General features: G+C 37.0%; 1 protein-coding gene across 1 annotated transcript; it reads right to left on the reverse strand.

Moving 5' to 3' along the window:
- Nucleotides 1-1,056: 1,056 nt before the first annotated feature.
- On the reverse strand, nt 1,057-4,000 carry LOC146372132 (uncharacterized). The gene is made up of 6 exons (XM_084953421.1): nt 3,940-4,000; nt 3,395-3,739; nt 2,994-3,272; nt 1,544-1,633; nt 1,418-1,446; nt 1,057-1,134 (listed from the first exon to the last, which is right to left on the reverse strand). The coding sequence occupies exons 1-6, from the start codon at nt 3,998-4,000 to the stop codon at nt 1,057-1,059; spliced, it is 882 nt and encodes a 293-aa protein (XP_084809547.1).
- Between the last annotated feature and the right edge of the window lie 13,069 nt (nt 4,001-17,069).

The raw sequence follows: 17,069 nt of genomic DNA on the forward strand, positions 1-17,069 counted from the left end.
CCATTTCTTAAGTACACAGTGGATTTAATCCACCACTCTCTCATTCAAGCTCCAAGTATGTGTTTTTCATTTTTACATTGATCTGGAGGTTACTCTAATAATAAGAAGAAAATCAAATATTTTTTTCTCTCTTCAATTAAAAGAAGATTCATTTAAAAACAAAGAAAAAATGTAGTTTGACTTTCCCATTTTCTTGTTTTCTCTTGACTACATTTCACGTCTTGGTGATTTTATGTGACGTAATGAGAGACATGGAGAGGAAGAGAAGGTTCTGTTTATTCCCAAACAAAAACCAAATAGAACAACCTTATGTGTGTTATCATTTTATTTTACCCATTTATTAGTAAATTTATTCTACATCTTAGGTCAAAAACATACATAAAAATACACTACCCATACATTATAATATTTTATATATAATTGTACCTGTCAACTGGTTTATTTCCTTAACACGTGGAGGTAGGACCTCACAAACTTTATTCCCAACCTATTATAGGATTGTGTTGTACATTAATTTGAAGAATGTTTTTTTCTTTATTTATTTTGTTTCCAAATGTCAAGAAGTAACAAGAAAATAGAGACCACACCCTGTATATGTTTAAACAGGACTGTTTATGATATCACACAAAAGCTGTCAGCTGAGCTCTGGAGAGTGAGCAATCATGATGAAACAGTTGTACATTCAAGCTGCTCTTCAAACTTTTGTCCACCAGATGTCACCAAAGAGGACTGTGTGCACTTCAGAAAGCTTCATTTAGACATCACTGCCACCTGTTTTTCTCCTGATCTGTTTCTCTGACTTGTCACCTCTTGTGCAGTTTGCTTAAAGGGTTTTATTGGCTGAGTGGATTGTTCTGTGATTCCTCTGTGTACATACATCGATTATCATGAAAAAGGAATAAATGATTATTTGAAGTTATTTTTCTTATTAGTTGAAGCTAAGTGCACAAAGAAAAGAATTTTGCTCCTACATATGAGATAAAAACAAAAAGTAAATGTCAGGAAATATTAATGATATGATTCATTTTTGTGATGAGTTGATGTTGAAGTTGTTGATCAGTGGAGTCTGACAGAAGCAGGAGAGTCTGCAGTGTTTTCATAGTTCACTGTGTCATCATCTTCATCGTTATGCACCTGTTTAAAACAATACTACACACTTTAGATTCACTCTTTGAAATGCTACTTTTGATGAGCTCTCTGATGGTTTATCTTATTATTAATTATTTATTATTTAGTCTCAAAATTCTCCACATTTCTCAATAAACAATAACAGTAACAAAAAAGGTTATAAGTGTTTCTGCAACATGGTTAAAACTGTGTATTCTGTTTTCTTTCATTTGTACATCCACAGTTAAAAAAGAATACATATCACTAACGTGTTGTTTGCTCTGTGAAGTTATAACAAAGTTAAACTCACAGTGTTTCCTTTCATCTGTGTTTTTATTCCTGAAATGACAAAAATCACAAAAGACAGCTGAAATAATTAACCTGCAAGTTTATCAAAGCTTTTCTTGTATAAACGTTTCATCTGTGAAGTTCTCACCTTTGGTTTTTGTCCACATGTTGACTGTAACAGCAGATATTAGGAGTGATGCTAAACCCACAGACACGATGATGCATCTGAACAGAAAACCTAAAAACAATGAAACCATTTAGATTTCAGCTTTTTGTTCTGTGAAAAGAATAAATGTTGTGATGAAAACATTCAGTTTTGATATTTTAGTTATTAGATTAAAATATTAAGCCTGCTCTTAAGACCGATAACCATATACATAAATAAGTTAAATGTCCTTACAAGGCACTGAAAAATATTTTTATTTGCATTTAGTTTTTTTTTAAGTTTTTCCTTTCTTTTTTTTGTTTCATTTATCTCAAATTGTTTGTGATGAAACAAAAATATAAAGATGCTGAAAAAGTGATGTTGATCAAGGTTCACAGAATTAGAGTGATAATCAGTTTTTGTAGAGACAAATCTGCCTCAATGGTTTCTGGCTGTAACTTTGTGAGATCACTTGCAAAGAGAGCGCTGCACCAAAAACCTCCTGCTGATTTCTTTGGTCACTCACAGTTTTCATAAAGACAAACAGGAGCAAGCATTTGCAGACATGTCTGCATCTTCTATGGAAACTATGGCCAACTGTGTTAACCTGCTAGTGACCAAAGCAATCACAATGAGGTTTTTCAGTACAGCACCGCAGACCTCTTTGCAAACAGGTACACCTTGAAGCTGTGAACATACATTTTCCCGTAGTGACCACTTCCTGTCAGCGCTCACAGTCTGTAGGCCTGTGTGAAGGAGCTCTAACTAAATGTCCACCCAAAGCCCAGAGTCCACCTGACATTCAGACTTTAAGTTTTATAAACACAACTGTCACTAAATGTCTCCACCCAAGTGTCAGTCGGATATTCAGATATTTGCTGTTGATTTAGTCTCTGTGACATCTTCACCTAAAGAAATATAATTACAAAATCAAATAAGGAATGATTGTAAGAAAAAAATAAACACCAAGCTGTTTTTAAAAGAATAGATAATGTGGAGAGGTGCAATATGTAACAATCAAACCAGTCAAAGCATCACTGTGAGGTGATTTGAAATATTCTTAACAGTTTATTGCCCGACAACTTGAATTTAAAGGGTCTGAACTATAAAGCAAATTTCAGATGTCACTACCTTGTGAGGATTTTTTGGATTCTAGAGAAGATTTTTTTGTTCTCGTCATTGTTGTTGTTGTTCTCGTCGTTGTTGTTCTCGTCGTTGTTGTTCTCGTCGTTGTTGTTCTCGTCGTTGTTGTTGTTGTGGCGAATTTTGCAGTCGTTGACTTTTTGTTTTCACCTAAAGAAAGAAATGAAATAACAAAACAAAAGTATTCCAATAAAACAGCCTGCAAACTACGTTTACAACAACAGATAATGTAGAGCGCTGCTATAATTAATAATCATGTCAGTTAAACACGTCTGCTCATCACTGTGAAGCGATTTGAACATAATCTCACCTGTTTTCTCACCTGAGGACTTGAGTTTGAAGGGAAACAGTTTTTCTTCTTTAGTGTGTTTATCTGTCACTTTGCACTTCAATGAATTATAAAACTGTGACTTCTGATCACGGTGAGATCTTTTAAATGTCACAGTGACAGAGCAGGAACCTGGTTTGATCTCCACGTCTGATATTTTCTTTTTACCCTCATGCAGCCACTCCACTGTGTGTCTACAGTGTTCATATGTCAGCACAGAGCAGTTCACAATGACCTTATTGTTGTTCTCATGTTCAGTCACTGGTGAAGATGGAGATATGGAAAGAGAAAAACAACAGAGCATCATCACTGTAATAAATACTGTTGTAATATTTCAGTTTGTTCCAAGTTTGAACTAAAAACATTATGATGTAAATACTCACTGTTAATAACAGACAGATCAGTCATAAAGTCTGGATCTTCTTCTTGTCCTCCTCTTGTTTTGTACTGTCTGCAGGTGTAACGACCAACATCCTCAGCTTTGACCTTCTTTATAAGCAGAGAACAGTTTGCTGTAACACTCAGTCTGGTGTTTTCAGCTATAACATTTTCTCTAATCTGTCCATGAACAACCAGCTCTACTGATGCTGTCTGTCTTGAATCAGTGAACATCCAGGCAGTATAGTTGCAGTCATGTTGACCATCTATCACATTTTCACAAGACAAAGTGATGTCATGTCCAGCTCTGGCAGCTCTGAAGGAGGACAAAGTCTGTGGTGTTGTTTCTGCTGAGGACAGGAGAGTGAAATGTGACAAACTATAACATGAACACTGCAGTTAGATTAACAGTTAGTTTAAGGATTATTTTACATCATTTATTTCTCATCTTTTCTTTCCAAGAGTCCAGAAAACTCAAAGTTACAAAGCAAACACGTCTCTCTCAGTTAAAGGAAGAAAATGCTATTGTGTGTGTTCTGTGTTTCCTTACCTGTAATCTGAAGCATCAGCAGCAGGAATGAAGACATTTGAATCCACATGACTGCAGCCATCGTACTTCTCTGTCTGTCAGTCTCTACTCTCTGCTCTCACATTCACAAATGAGACAGTCTCAGACATGACCACAGCTTCAACTTCCTGCTCACTTCCTCATCAGTGGTTTACTCTCCATCACTTGTTCTGAATTAATTTGTTTTACAGCCTTCAAATGTTTTTGTCCTCCCTCTCTCTTTATTCATAAAATGAATAATTGAGCTTTTAACAAGAATGTGTGCAAACACCACTGCAGCAGCTGGATAAGGACACATATAAGATGTGTTAGTAGTCTGAGGCCTGATGTGCATCATTGTATGAAGTCGTTCTTTTTTCTGAGAAGTGAAGGGGAAGTATTTCTGTGAGAATGTCGGTACAACAGCAGCAAAGTTTTGGAGGTGTGAGCCTCTAATGTTGACCACATAAACATCAGAAAAACAAATGATTCACACACTGATGGACTAACAGAGCTGCCTTTAAGTCCTCACCATTTTATTTTTGCTAAGCTGTGGATTCGATAACACACATTATATGATACACACGAGTAAACCTTTTTTTTTTTTTGAATTTGCAAAATTACTTAGACTGATTAAATGTTCACAAATGACAAATGCAGCTTGTGGGGATAGGTTAAATGGTTAATCCAAATTGCCCATAGATGTAAATGTGCAAGTGAGTGTGAGTGTGAATGGTTGTCTGTCTCTGTGTGTTAGCCCAGGCGACAGACTGGCGACCTGTCCAGGGTGTACCCCGCCTCTCGCCCTATGACAGCTGGGATAGGCTCCAGCCACCCCCGCGACCCTGAAAAGGATAAGCAGAAGAGAATGGATGGATGAATAGTTTTATGGCAGCACCCTCTAGTGGCCTTGAAGCAAACTAAGACATGACATCTCCAGTGTCCCTTACTTTTGTCTGCTGGGGGAGCAGGATTGGAACTAGTGATACATACAGACTGAGTAAGCCGATTAGGACAGGCCTGGAGAAATAAGAGAAAAATACAACCTTGTACAAACCATGCTTTTAACAAAAAAATAAAATAAAATGCACAAATAGCAATTATTAATACAAAAACGTTTTCACATGTTATTTGTTTGTCTGTATTCAGTCTCATTATTAGCCATGATGGCGAGTTAAACATATTGCAGGTAAGACCATGACATTCAGATTTAATGTTGTTAAACTTATTTTGACATACGTTTTGAGATAAGTCTTAAAAGTACATTGTTTACCTTATTTATTATTGATTTACTTTAATCAGATTTGGCTGGTATTGCATTTAAACGTATGACTCTCACAGTATCTTTATTTAACTGCCCAAATAAATGGTGAGGATATGGCCACAGTGGCTGCAAAGAAAGAAGTTGTTTTTTCATTCTGAAGCATAAATAAACATACCACAAAACCCTGCAGGGAGGAGCCATATTTGTTTTTTGTGTTTGCACATACCATTATTGATGGTAACTGTGATATTTACAAGACGAAGCTTGAGTATTATTACATATATGATAATGATGCAAGCATGTTTGCGTACAACACACAAACTCAAGTGGTGTTACCAAGATAGTTGCTGACTGGCAAGAAAACTCTGGAAGAAATCTGGTTACATTCCAAAGCACAAATATATATAAAAAAAGAAATATGATGATGTAATATCTGTATAAAATAGACTTAAAAGGTTTTCCCCTTTAAGAACTAGCAATAAGCTCCGTGTTTGTTAATGCTCCCTTGCAAGAGCTTAAATTAACTAAAATTCAAGTTTCTGTGTGTCTCAGATTTTGTTAAAAAATTTCTAACTGGTTGTTTGTTGAAAATACCAATACTTATGATAAAGATGGCATTTAAAAGAATAAACATTATCATGCTAGCAATGTGTGGTCAGATGCAAACTCTGTTTTCCCAGCTTTTCGCAGTGACAACACACAATAAACATTAAGATGAATTTAACCAGCATAACTATTTTATTTTTAGGGAGTTATGTGCAGTGTTCAAAAAATTGAACAGGTGTTATATGAATAATTATCTGCAAACAAAAGCATGACTATCAGAGTTACAGGCATTTTAATTCATCTGCTCTCAACCATTTTGTTTCTTTGTCCCTGTTTTTGTCTTTTTTTGTTTCACACTCATCAATGACAGAGTTTGAAATTTTGCTTCTTTTGCAGACTAGAACAGTATGTACTTCCTGTGAATACTAAGGTGTGACTTCCTCATCAGCACGTTTGTCTTTGAACATTTTATTTTTAGTCACAAAGGGGTGGATAAAGTCAATGCAAAAAATAAAAAATAAATTACATCTGAGAAAAAAATACTTAACATTAAATGCTTGAGATCCAATATTATCTTTTCTTTTAATTTTTATTCCATTTTAATGTGGCAAAGAAGCATGACTGACCAGCCTGCTCATGTGGTATCTCATTGTGATGAGTGAGGTTTTTGCTTCCATCAACAGCTACATTTGTGTCGCAGCAGAGCTCTGATCTCTTCTTCATTGTCACTGTTAAAACTTCAGCCACACCAACTCTGACAGAAAGGAGTTGAATCTGATGTGTTTTTGAGGTCACTTGTTTGATTATGAGGAAGAAAACTTCCAGCAGAGTTTGGACTGAATGTTTAGTTGATCTTGCTAAAAAAAAAAAAAATGGGCAGGCCTTCAGGAAGGTTTGTTTACCTTCACCAGTTTTTGTCTGTGGTCAGATGATCATATGCATTTATTTGTGCATTAATAACTGTCTACCTTGGTTAAAAGGTGTTTAAGTATAAAGTGAACTTAAAGTCTAGTGGGACTGTATATGAGAATGCATAAAAATGTCTAGAGCAATCTTCGCACAGAGAAAGCAATATTTATTTAAGTATCAGAGGCATGGCGTAAAGTGATGACACAATATCACAAGTAATGCTCACATTATGTCAGCGTCCTTAATTTTTCACCATCTCCACCTGTAGAGGGAGTCTCAGCTTTCTCAGTAGCTTCATGTCTCATAATATCATGTCTGTTAAGGCAGACAGCGTGGAGATGAGAGAGCGGATACAAATGCAGACAAAGGGGGATGGAGGTGGACATTAACAAAAACTGAGCAGTTATTTTGGCTGAACAAGACAACAAACAAAAGCAAAGAATGACTAAAATGGAGGTAACAAAACATATACAATAAATGCTACATTTACTGTATGAACCGACAACAGACAGAGCAAGACAGAGGACTAAATACACAAAAGGGTAACAAAGAAATGAGAACCAGGAAAGAAAAACAGCTGGGACTAATCACACACATACTCATTTTCATATCTTAGTACCATCAAAACTGAATGCCTAATTCTAACCCTCAGCCTAAACCTAACCACAACCTAATTGTAACCCTGACACTAAAGCCACATTTTGAGCCTCAAAAATGCCTTCAAATGCACGCACGCACGCGCGCACACACACACACAACACTGCGAGGAAGCAAAACCAAACACACTAAACACATGACGAGGAACTATCAAAATAAAACAGGAAACATGAGACACAGACTGAGAGGTGGACTTGACGCTGGATCTGGGGCTTGGCTAGACGCGACACATGGAACAGACGGGAGGCACAGAGACAGAAACCAAGAGACTAGAAATCACAAAATACTAAAGAATAACTAAGGGAGCCAAGAATACAAAAGACTAAAGCATGAAAATCCACTAAATTTTAGAATATTAATAATCAAAACATAACCACTGGGTCACCATGACAGGACAATGACACAGGCGAGAATGTGAGAGGTCATCTGCGCCTGCTTTTGTTTATTTGATTAATCAATTTCAAAACTGCACTGGTCTTCATTAATTCAGACTTAATAATTGTTATTTGCTGTTTAGAATTCTTAATTAACATTTTTTTTCTCTTTTGATATTATGTTAATGAATAAAGAGACACAGAACCGACCAGTTGTTAGTTATGGTGCTATTTCTTTTCATATGGGCGTGCATAAGAGGGAACAAACGAAGGAGGCGAGATTTTATGTTTTTATGTACAGCTGAAAGTGTCATTGCTGTAAATAAAAACTCAGATGTATTTCTGATTATGATGCTTTGAGTATTTGAATTTAATTTCTGCTGAAACTACAAGAAGATTTGACCTTTTTAGCTTGAACAAACAATTTTATGCTAATGTAATGTGAACTTTTTGTTCTTTTTCTCTCAGTCTACCTAAAAACATGCAAACTAAATGTTGGGTCTGTTTCCACAAGCCCCGCTGGTTTAGAAACTTATTCTTGTTAACAACAAAAACAAGACGAACATCTTTTACTTGCTAGCAAAGGAAGTCTTTGGTCAAGAACCAAAGACACTTGTGTGTGTGTGTGTGTGTGTGTGTGTGTGCGTGCGTGCGTGCGTGCGTGCGTGTGACTTCCTGCTGACCAAAAGGGACAGTGACTGTTGTCGTAACTATTATTGGCGATGTTCCTGGTGAAACACAAAATTAAGCAAATACAAACACATTTTCTGATATTAGGAGTCAAATTTTCTGAAGTTGTGATTAAGGTTAAAACAGTGGTCCCCAACCTTTTTTGCGCCACGGACCGGTTTGTGCCCGACAATATTTTCACGGACCGGCCTTTAAGGTGTCGCGGATAAATACAACAAAATAAAACTCGTCCCGGTACCGGAAAAAATAAGATTTATTCATAACACACGTGAAAAGACCCAGGAAAACCGAGTTAACGAAAAAAACGATAACAAAATAACGCTAAAAACCGATAAAAACCCTGAAAACCATACATTTCACACCCGAGTCTCACTCTTGTGGCCTGGTACCAAATGACTCAAGGACCGTTACCGGTCCGTGGCCCGGGGGTTGGGGACCGCTGGGTTAAAAGACTGCAAATGTCACCATAATGTTCTGTCACTACTAACTTTGTCACATTTATGCCGACCATCTATCATTTATTCACATTCAAACGTGACTTCATCACCAGTTATGGTCATGGAAACAGAGAAATGCCTGCTAGCTCCTCCTACTTATACAGTCATCTCATTATATGATTAATGTGAGGATCGTTTTAGATGAAGGTTTATAGCAGAGTTTTAGTTTCCAAGAGATAATTAAACATGTCTTAGTTACAGGAGCAGCACCTAATAAAGTAACATATTAATAGAGATTTGTAATATGTTTATTTGTTTATGTTAGCACCTACCAACTGAAGCATCAATGAGCTCTTTCTTTGTTTCTACTTTTGGTCACAGATGACACTGTTTCTAAAATGACTTAGAGAACAATGGGTGCAGTTTATAAGGTGCCACTTCTTCATAATGACTTCATTCTGTCTCCTCCCATATCGTAATCTTGCTGATTTTATTCGGAATATTAACCATTAATTTCTGCTACACTTGTGCAAAAAATAAAAGGCCCTTTTAGACCATTTTGACATCTAGTTTTCATGCATTTTGCCGACTGCCTTGCTTAGAATTGTTTGAGCTGTAAAGTAATTTCTTGATCTGAAATAGCACAGAGGAAGTCAAACATATCTATGAACTCTTTTCTTTTATAGACCATGTGCAAACAGGCTCTTGGTATATGTGACATAATGGTACTTTACCACACTGGGTATGGAACAGATGAGTCTGAAGGAAAGTTCAGCAGTACATGACCAGAGGCTTGGCCCTCTGAAAATATCCAGATATGCATCACTTTAACGTGACATAAATTACATGATTATTTATGAGATCTGTCCCAAATAATAAGCATTTTCTAACATATATTGTCACAGATTAAGTTTCTGAGTCTTTATTGTTCCCTTACAACCAGAAAAGTTGCTGTGTGTCTTGTAAAATTCTAAAATTAAAAATTAGAATCATAATATATCTAAAGTAAAATGATATACAGGTATGCAGGGAAATGTCAGAGCTCAGTACAAACAAGAGAGGTTTAATAATAGTGATGAGATAACAGGAAGGGGAAGCGGCAATAATACACGCAGCTTTTACTGCTGCTGATTTATCGCTGCTCTGCTCAGTAGAGTCCAGTCTTCACTTCAGAAACCACTCTTCTCTTTCACAAGTCTTTTTCCGCCCAGCTGGTTAGTTATTTGAGTTTATTTAATCAAGGACAGCACATGAGACAATGATACACGATAAAGCAATGCAACTGTTGTTTTGTACAGAGGTTTTCTAGCCAAAAGCTAGTGTCATACCAGTTGCCTTGTTCCCAACATCGCCACTGACTGCTCTCAAACGTGCCATCCATGCTCCAGAGTCAGCTGGTGTTTGCATAGTTTCAGTGTTACAGCCTGCCTCCTACATCAGCCTGCTCCAGTATCAAAGTCACAGCTAACCTTTGCATGTCTAGCTTTTAAGTTCCTGCTTGGATCAACCTCCCAAGCTTCTGATCCAGAGTCGTGACTGGACACACCCTTTCCAGTGACAGCATCTGAACCAGAGCTAGTGCTTCTCATTCTTTTACTCCTAAGATGGATGAGGCCTCAGCCATCTGATTCCCGACCTGTGACTGCCTGCCCATGCTCTTCTTCAGTACCATTGCTCTGAAGGGTTTTGCCTCTTCTGTTGGCTTCCTAGAAGCACTCTGCTTCAACAGTCTCACCAAATAGTTCTTTTACTCTCCTCAGCTCAGGTTTTGTTACATTGTGAATCATGTGTTTATTTATTTGTAAGCTAAAACATCAGTATAAATGAAACTAAGTCATAGATGTTATACTGTCTGGTTTTATATGCAGATAGTTAGGTGTTCATTTGTGTTATTGCAGCTTAATGGAATGTGGAAAAGCAGGGATGTTTTTTGGGGGATTTTTTACATTATATTTTATTTTTTCCACAAAAAACATCTTAATTAGTAGATGCTAAACTTACAAAACTTACAGTTGGAGTAATAATTGATAATATATTATAGACACAATTAGATCAGGTAATTCAATTGGACTTAAACAAGTAAGTTTTTGTTACATTTCCAAAACAAAGTAACAATATTAAAAAGGCAAAGAGATTTAAAATATTGACTTTGCCTACAGTACATGAGCACACAGTATAAAACGTTAACCTCAACCTCTAGAGGGAGTGTCAGTGGTTTCTTTGTTTCACTACCTCGAAAGCTGGTACTGTTTGTATTCATGATTGTACATTAAGAGCAAATTTTTTCACAATTGTATACCAAATAGATCACTATCATTGACATATGATAGATATTAACAGCTGAATACAAAGCATTTGAATTTTAAACATTTACCTTTCCTGTTATAGCTTAACTCTATGGAAGAGGACCCCCTGGGGGAAAAAAAGTGGGGACATTTTTTTCTCAGAATTCTGTGATTAACGTCAGAAGTCTGACTTTTTTCCTCAGAAATTTGAAAAAAAAAAAAAAAAAAAAAAAAGACATCCCCACTTTTTCCAGTGCCCCAAATCCCCTCTTGTACAACTCAACTTAAATAAAAGGTGGGGAACTTTAGCCAGTGTGTCAATCACGTGTGTCATCTTATCAAATGCAGGTCATTTTTTTCCTTTCTTTTTTTTTTTTTTTTTAGTTAAAGGAAAATTTAAAAATGTTTTTCACATATTTATCATATAATGCAAACAATCAATCAGAAAAAAAAAAAGTAACCTTCAGGCTGGAACGTGTTTCTTTTGTTTGTTGATGGTGGAATAGAGGTTGCTGGGATCAGTGGAAACGCCAGCAGAAGAGGAAGGAAATTTCAGAGTGCTGTAAGTCACAGTGTCATCTTCATCATCATTATCATTATCATTATCATTACAGACCTGGAATGAAATATGATGGAGCACAATTATTTTTTTTCTGACCTGTGACAGAAGTTTAAAATTCACGATCTTAATGTTAATATATTCTTTTGAGAACCTTACCTTGGCTTTACACTTGGACCTCCTGATAAAACTGACAGAGACATAGGAGACATCTTCAGCATCAGCCTGAATAGTGAAGACAACATATAGACTGCTCACTAATGCATATGCGGAGTCAGTTTGACAGGTATCAGTCCTTTTGGAGTTTTTCTTGTCCTATTTGTCTTTCATCCATTCTTATAAAGGATAAAAATACATTTCAAAGAATAAATGCAGTAGCTGCGAGAATAATGTCTGTTCACTTTGTTCTGACTGGCTATTTTCAGTTTGCCTCCCTGGTCTCGTCACGTTAATCACCCCCAGCTGTGTCCCCCACCTGTGTGTGATCTCCCTGTGTTCTCTGAGTGTTTTTAAGTCTTGTCTTCTGTCTTAGTCGTTGCTGGTTCGTCTGCGTTATTCCCCTCCGTCATCCTGTGTTGTTTCCCCTCGGTCTCCCTGCGTCTCTCCGTATGTATTTCCCTGGACCTCTCTGCATCTTCGTTTCTGGTTTGTTTTGTTAGTTTTACCCAGTTTAGGTTTTCCTGCTTCACCTTCACCCACGCCATTGCTGTTTGTATTTTCTTTTGTTAAATAAATACTCATCTGCACCCGAGCTGCCGCATTTTGGGTCCTATCTCCAATTCCACACGTCTGCCACCGCGGTCGTGACAGTGACACAAATTTAGAGGATCATCATTTAGCCTGGAGAAATAGTTTGCTGCTTTATAAGAAAGCCCTCCGCAAAGCCAGAACATCTTACTATTCATCACTGATTGAAGAAAATAAGAACAACCCCAGGTTTCTCTTCAGCACTGTAGCCAGGCTGACAAAAAGTCAGAGCTCTTTTGAGCCAACCATCCCTTTAACGTTAACTAGTAATGACTTCATGAACTTCTTCACAAATAAAATTTTTATCATTAGAGAAAAAATTACCAATAATCATCCCACAGATGTAATATTATCTACAGCTACTCTTAGTACCATTGATGTTAAGTTAGACTCTTTTTCTCCAATTGATCTTTCTGAGTTAACTTCAATAATTACTTCCTCCAAACCATCAACGTGTCTTTTAGACCCCATTCCTACAAAACTGCTCAAAGAAGTCCTGCCATTAATTAATTCTTCGACCTTAAATATGATCAACCTATCTCTAATAATCCACAGGCCTTCAAGCTGGCTGTAGTTAAACCTTTACTCAAAAAGCCATCTCTAGACCCAGCTGTCTTAGCTAATTATAGGCCAATCTCCAACCTTCCTTTCATATCAAAAATCCTTGAAAGAGTAGTTGTCAAACAGCTAACAGATCATCTGCAGAGGAATGGTTTATTTGAAGAGTTTCAGTCAGGTTTCAGAGCTCATCACAGCACAGAAACAGCTTTAGTGAAGGTTACAAATGATCTTCTTATGGCCTCTGACAGTGGACTTATCTCTGTGCTTGTCCTGCTAGACCTCAGTGCAGCGTTCGATACTGTCGACCATAATATCCTATTAGAGCGATTAGAACATGCTGTAGGTATTACAGGTACTGCACTGCAGTGGGTTGTATCATATCTATCTAATAGACTCCAATTTGTGCATGTAAATGGAGAGTCCTCTTCACACACTGAGGTTAATTATGGAGTTCCACAGGGTTCAGTGCTAGGACCAATTCTATTTACATTATACATGCTTCCCTTAGGCAGCATCATTAGAAGACATAGCATACATTTTCACTGCTATGCAGATGACACCCAGCTCTATCTGTCCATGAAGCCAGATAACACACACCAATTAGTTAAACTGCAGGAATGTCTTAAAGACATAAAGACCTGGATGGCCGCTAACTTTCTGCTTCTTAATTCAGATAAAACTGAGGTTATTGTACTCGGCCCTGAAAAGCTTAGAAATATGGTATCTAACCAGATTCTTACTCTGGATGGCATTACCTTGGCCTCCAGTAACGCTGTGAGGAACCTTGGAGTAATTTTTGACCAGGATATGTCCTTCAACGCACATATTAAACAAATATGTAAGACTGCGTTCTTCCATTTGCGCAACATCTCTAAAATTAGAAATATCCTGTCTCAGAGTGACGCTGAAAAACTAGTTCATGCATTTATTACTTCCAGGCTGGACGACTGTAATTCATTATTATCAGGATGTCCAAAAAACTCACTGAAAAGCCTTCAGCTAATCCAAAATGCTGCAGCAAGAGTACTGACAGGGACTAGAAAGAGAGAGCATATTTCTCCTGTTTTGGCTTCCCTTCATTGGCTTCCTGTTAAATCCAGAATTGAATTCAAAATCCTGCTCCTCACATACAAGGTCTTAAATAATCAGGCCCCATCTTATCTTAATGACCTTGTAGTACCATATCACCCTATTAGAGCACTTCGCTCTCACTCTGCAGGCCTACTTGTTGTTCCTAGAGTATTTAAAAGTAGAATGGGAGGCAGAGCCTTCAGTTTTCAGGCCCCTCTTCTGTGGAACCAGCTTCCAGTTTGGATTCGGGAGACAGACACTATCTCTACTTTTAAGATTAGGCTTAAAACTTTCCTTTTTGCTAAAGCATATAGTTAGGGCTGGACCAGGTGACCCTGAATCCTCCCTTAGTTATGCTGCAATAGACGTAGGCTGCCGGGGGATTCCCATGATGCATTGAGTTTTTCCTTTCCAGTCACCTTTCTCACTCACTATGTATTAATAGACCTCTCTGCATTGAATCATATCTGTTATTAATCTCTGTCTCTCTTCCACAGCATGTCTTTTATCCTGTCTTCCTTCTCTCACCCCAACCGGTCGCAGCAGATGGCCGCCCCTCCCTGAGCCTGGTTCTGCCGGAGGTTTCTTCCTGTTAAAAGGGAGTTTTTCCTTCCCACTGTCGCCAAAGTGCTTGCTCATAGGGGGTCATATGATTGTTGGGTTTTTCTCTGTACCTATGAAGCGCCTTGAGGCAACTTTTGTTGTGATTTGGTGCTATATAAATAAAATTGAATTGAATTGAATTGAATTGAACAACACCATCACAATTATGCTGAACATCCTTTACACTTTCACAGGGCAACATGCCTTCATCACCAACACTTGACAGTCAAAGATAAAAGTTGTCCTGTTGACGCTGTTGAGAAAAAGGAAGAGAACTGTTACCAATAATAATATGACTGCTTCATGGATACTTAATATAAGGACCATTTTAAATACAATTTTGTGTCTCAGCTTTGGTTTAAAATGTAAAATTATTTCTGCTGTATATACAGAAAAATCTGCAGACAAATCAGTATAAGGAAATAACACAAATCCATTTGAATGTAAACGTACTTCTTACGCTCTCCAGGTCGCCTCTCTAATGACACATCTCTAAACCTTTTTTGTAAAGACATATAAAAATACATCTGTTTCCTCTGAGTAATGAGGTGTCACTTCCTCACATTGACTTCAGTCTTTCTCTTCCAATCACCAATATTTGTTGAATTAGTTGAGATCACCTGTTTGTTACAATTTAGAGTTAAAAGTAAAAAATTATTTTTTATAGTTTGCCTATTCTAAGCTTGTGTACTTTAGTATTGTGTTATTGTGCTATTACATGTACTCCGGTGTGGTTAGTGACAGAACAGGAAGTTGGAGGTGTGAAGATTCTTAGTGAAGTGTCAGGGACCAAGCAATAAGGCATAGAGGACACAGATGTTTAATTCAAAAATGGGCTTTTATTGACCCCAAAATATGAAAGATAATTAACAAAGCCAAAAAATTAAACAAGCAGACCAATAAGAGAGACTGATTTCACTTTAATTGCGTTAAGCTTTACACTGATATAAACTTGCATTGTTGTGGTACTAATAATAATAAACAATAAAGACAAAAATGACAAAAACTCATTTAAGTAGCAGATGTGAAAATTATCAAATTATTTTTAACAGAAAAACTAAAATAACGAAGCAGCTAATTCTACAAAACCTTCATTTTTAGGTGATGTTTTTCACACTGTCCACCTCTAGAGAGAGTCTCAGCTCTCTCAGTGGCTTCATGCCTGGAAGATCTGATATTGTCTGTTTCATCACCACTAAATCTATTGTCATAGATCATTGTATATGAACTACAAAATAATTCTTCAGAAATTATATCAAATAAAGACTGCATAAGCTAGCAATGAGATAAGATGAGCTGCATCATACCTTGTGCCCATGACCACAGACAACAAGTTTCAAGCAGTTACAAATTTACTATTTTAGAGCATGCTTATAGCCCTGTTTACTTTAACCTGCATCTTAGTTGATGATCATCAGTCAGTCAATATATGCAACATTTTAAACAACGTCATACATGCAGTAAGTAATATCTTATTTCTTTGGCTTGTTTACAGTGGAGTAAAGGCTGCTGGGATCACAGAAAACTCCAGAAGTGGAGAAAGCTTTCACAGTGCTATAGGTCACAGTGTCACCATCATCAGCACCGTCACCTAGAACCTAAAAGAAAACATGAAAGCTAAATTCCACATACCTTATAATTTAAAACAACATATACTGGTCATGATTTGGATAGAAATATACTTTACCTGGGCTTTCGTCTTACTCTTCCTGGTGAAGTTGATGGAAGCATAGGAAACACCAGGTTCAGTCTGCAATATTATGACAATCAGCTCATCAACTGTCAGCTTTCAAGTATTTGTCTTCATTCACACAGACACATTTCATACAGCACATACAGCAGTGAGTACTGGGTGTAGTATGTGACCTTTGCAGGGTTGAAGTTCTGCTCTGCACAAATACAGGACAGCGGAGTAAGAATCTCACAGTTTTCTTATTTATTTTTGGGCATCAACTATTTTATATTATCCCCCATGAATCCTTTGTTGCTGCAACTACTTATTTCTACACTACATGTTATACTCACATTTGCATAAAGTATTTTATTATTAGTGTTAAACTCACTGTGTTTTCTTCCCTTTGCCTTTTATTTCCTGAAATGACAAGACAATCATGTTTAGCTTTTGTACTGAAAATCCACAGTTTCAGTTTTGTCTCATTTCTAAAGCAAACAAACAAAAACAAACATCTAACACATGGCAAAACCGCAACAGTCAAAAGGAGACAATTACATATGTTACAAATATAAATAGAAATCTCAATGATCAGTGAAACGCTTGCAGATGTGCAACACCTGGAAACAGCTGTCTGGAAACTGCCTTATATGAGTCGGCAAAATACATGAAACTCTCAAGATGAAACATATTTCTACACACATTGAAAATACACAATTAACTTTTTTAATTTACCTTTCAATCTGTGATTGGTCTCA

Source organism: Perissodus microlepis, chromosome 15 (genome assembly GCF_051167445.1).
Source record: "Perissodus microlepis isolate ML-2025 ecotype Zambia chromosome 15, ASM5116744v1, whole genome shotgun sequence".
Taxonomy (NCBI): domain Eukaryota; kingdom Metazoa; phylum Chordata; class Actinopteri; order Cichliformes; family Cichlidae; genus Perissodus; species Perissodus microlepis.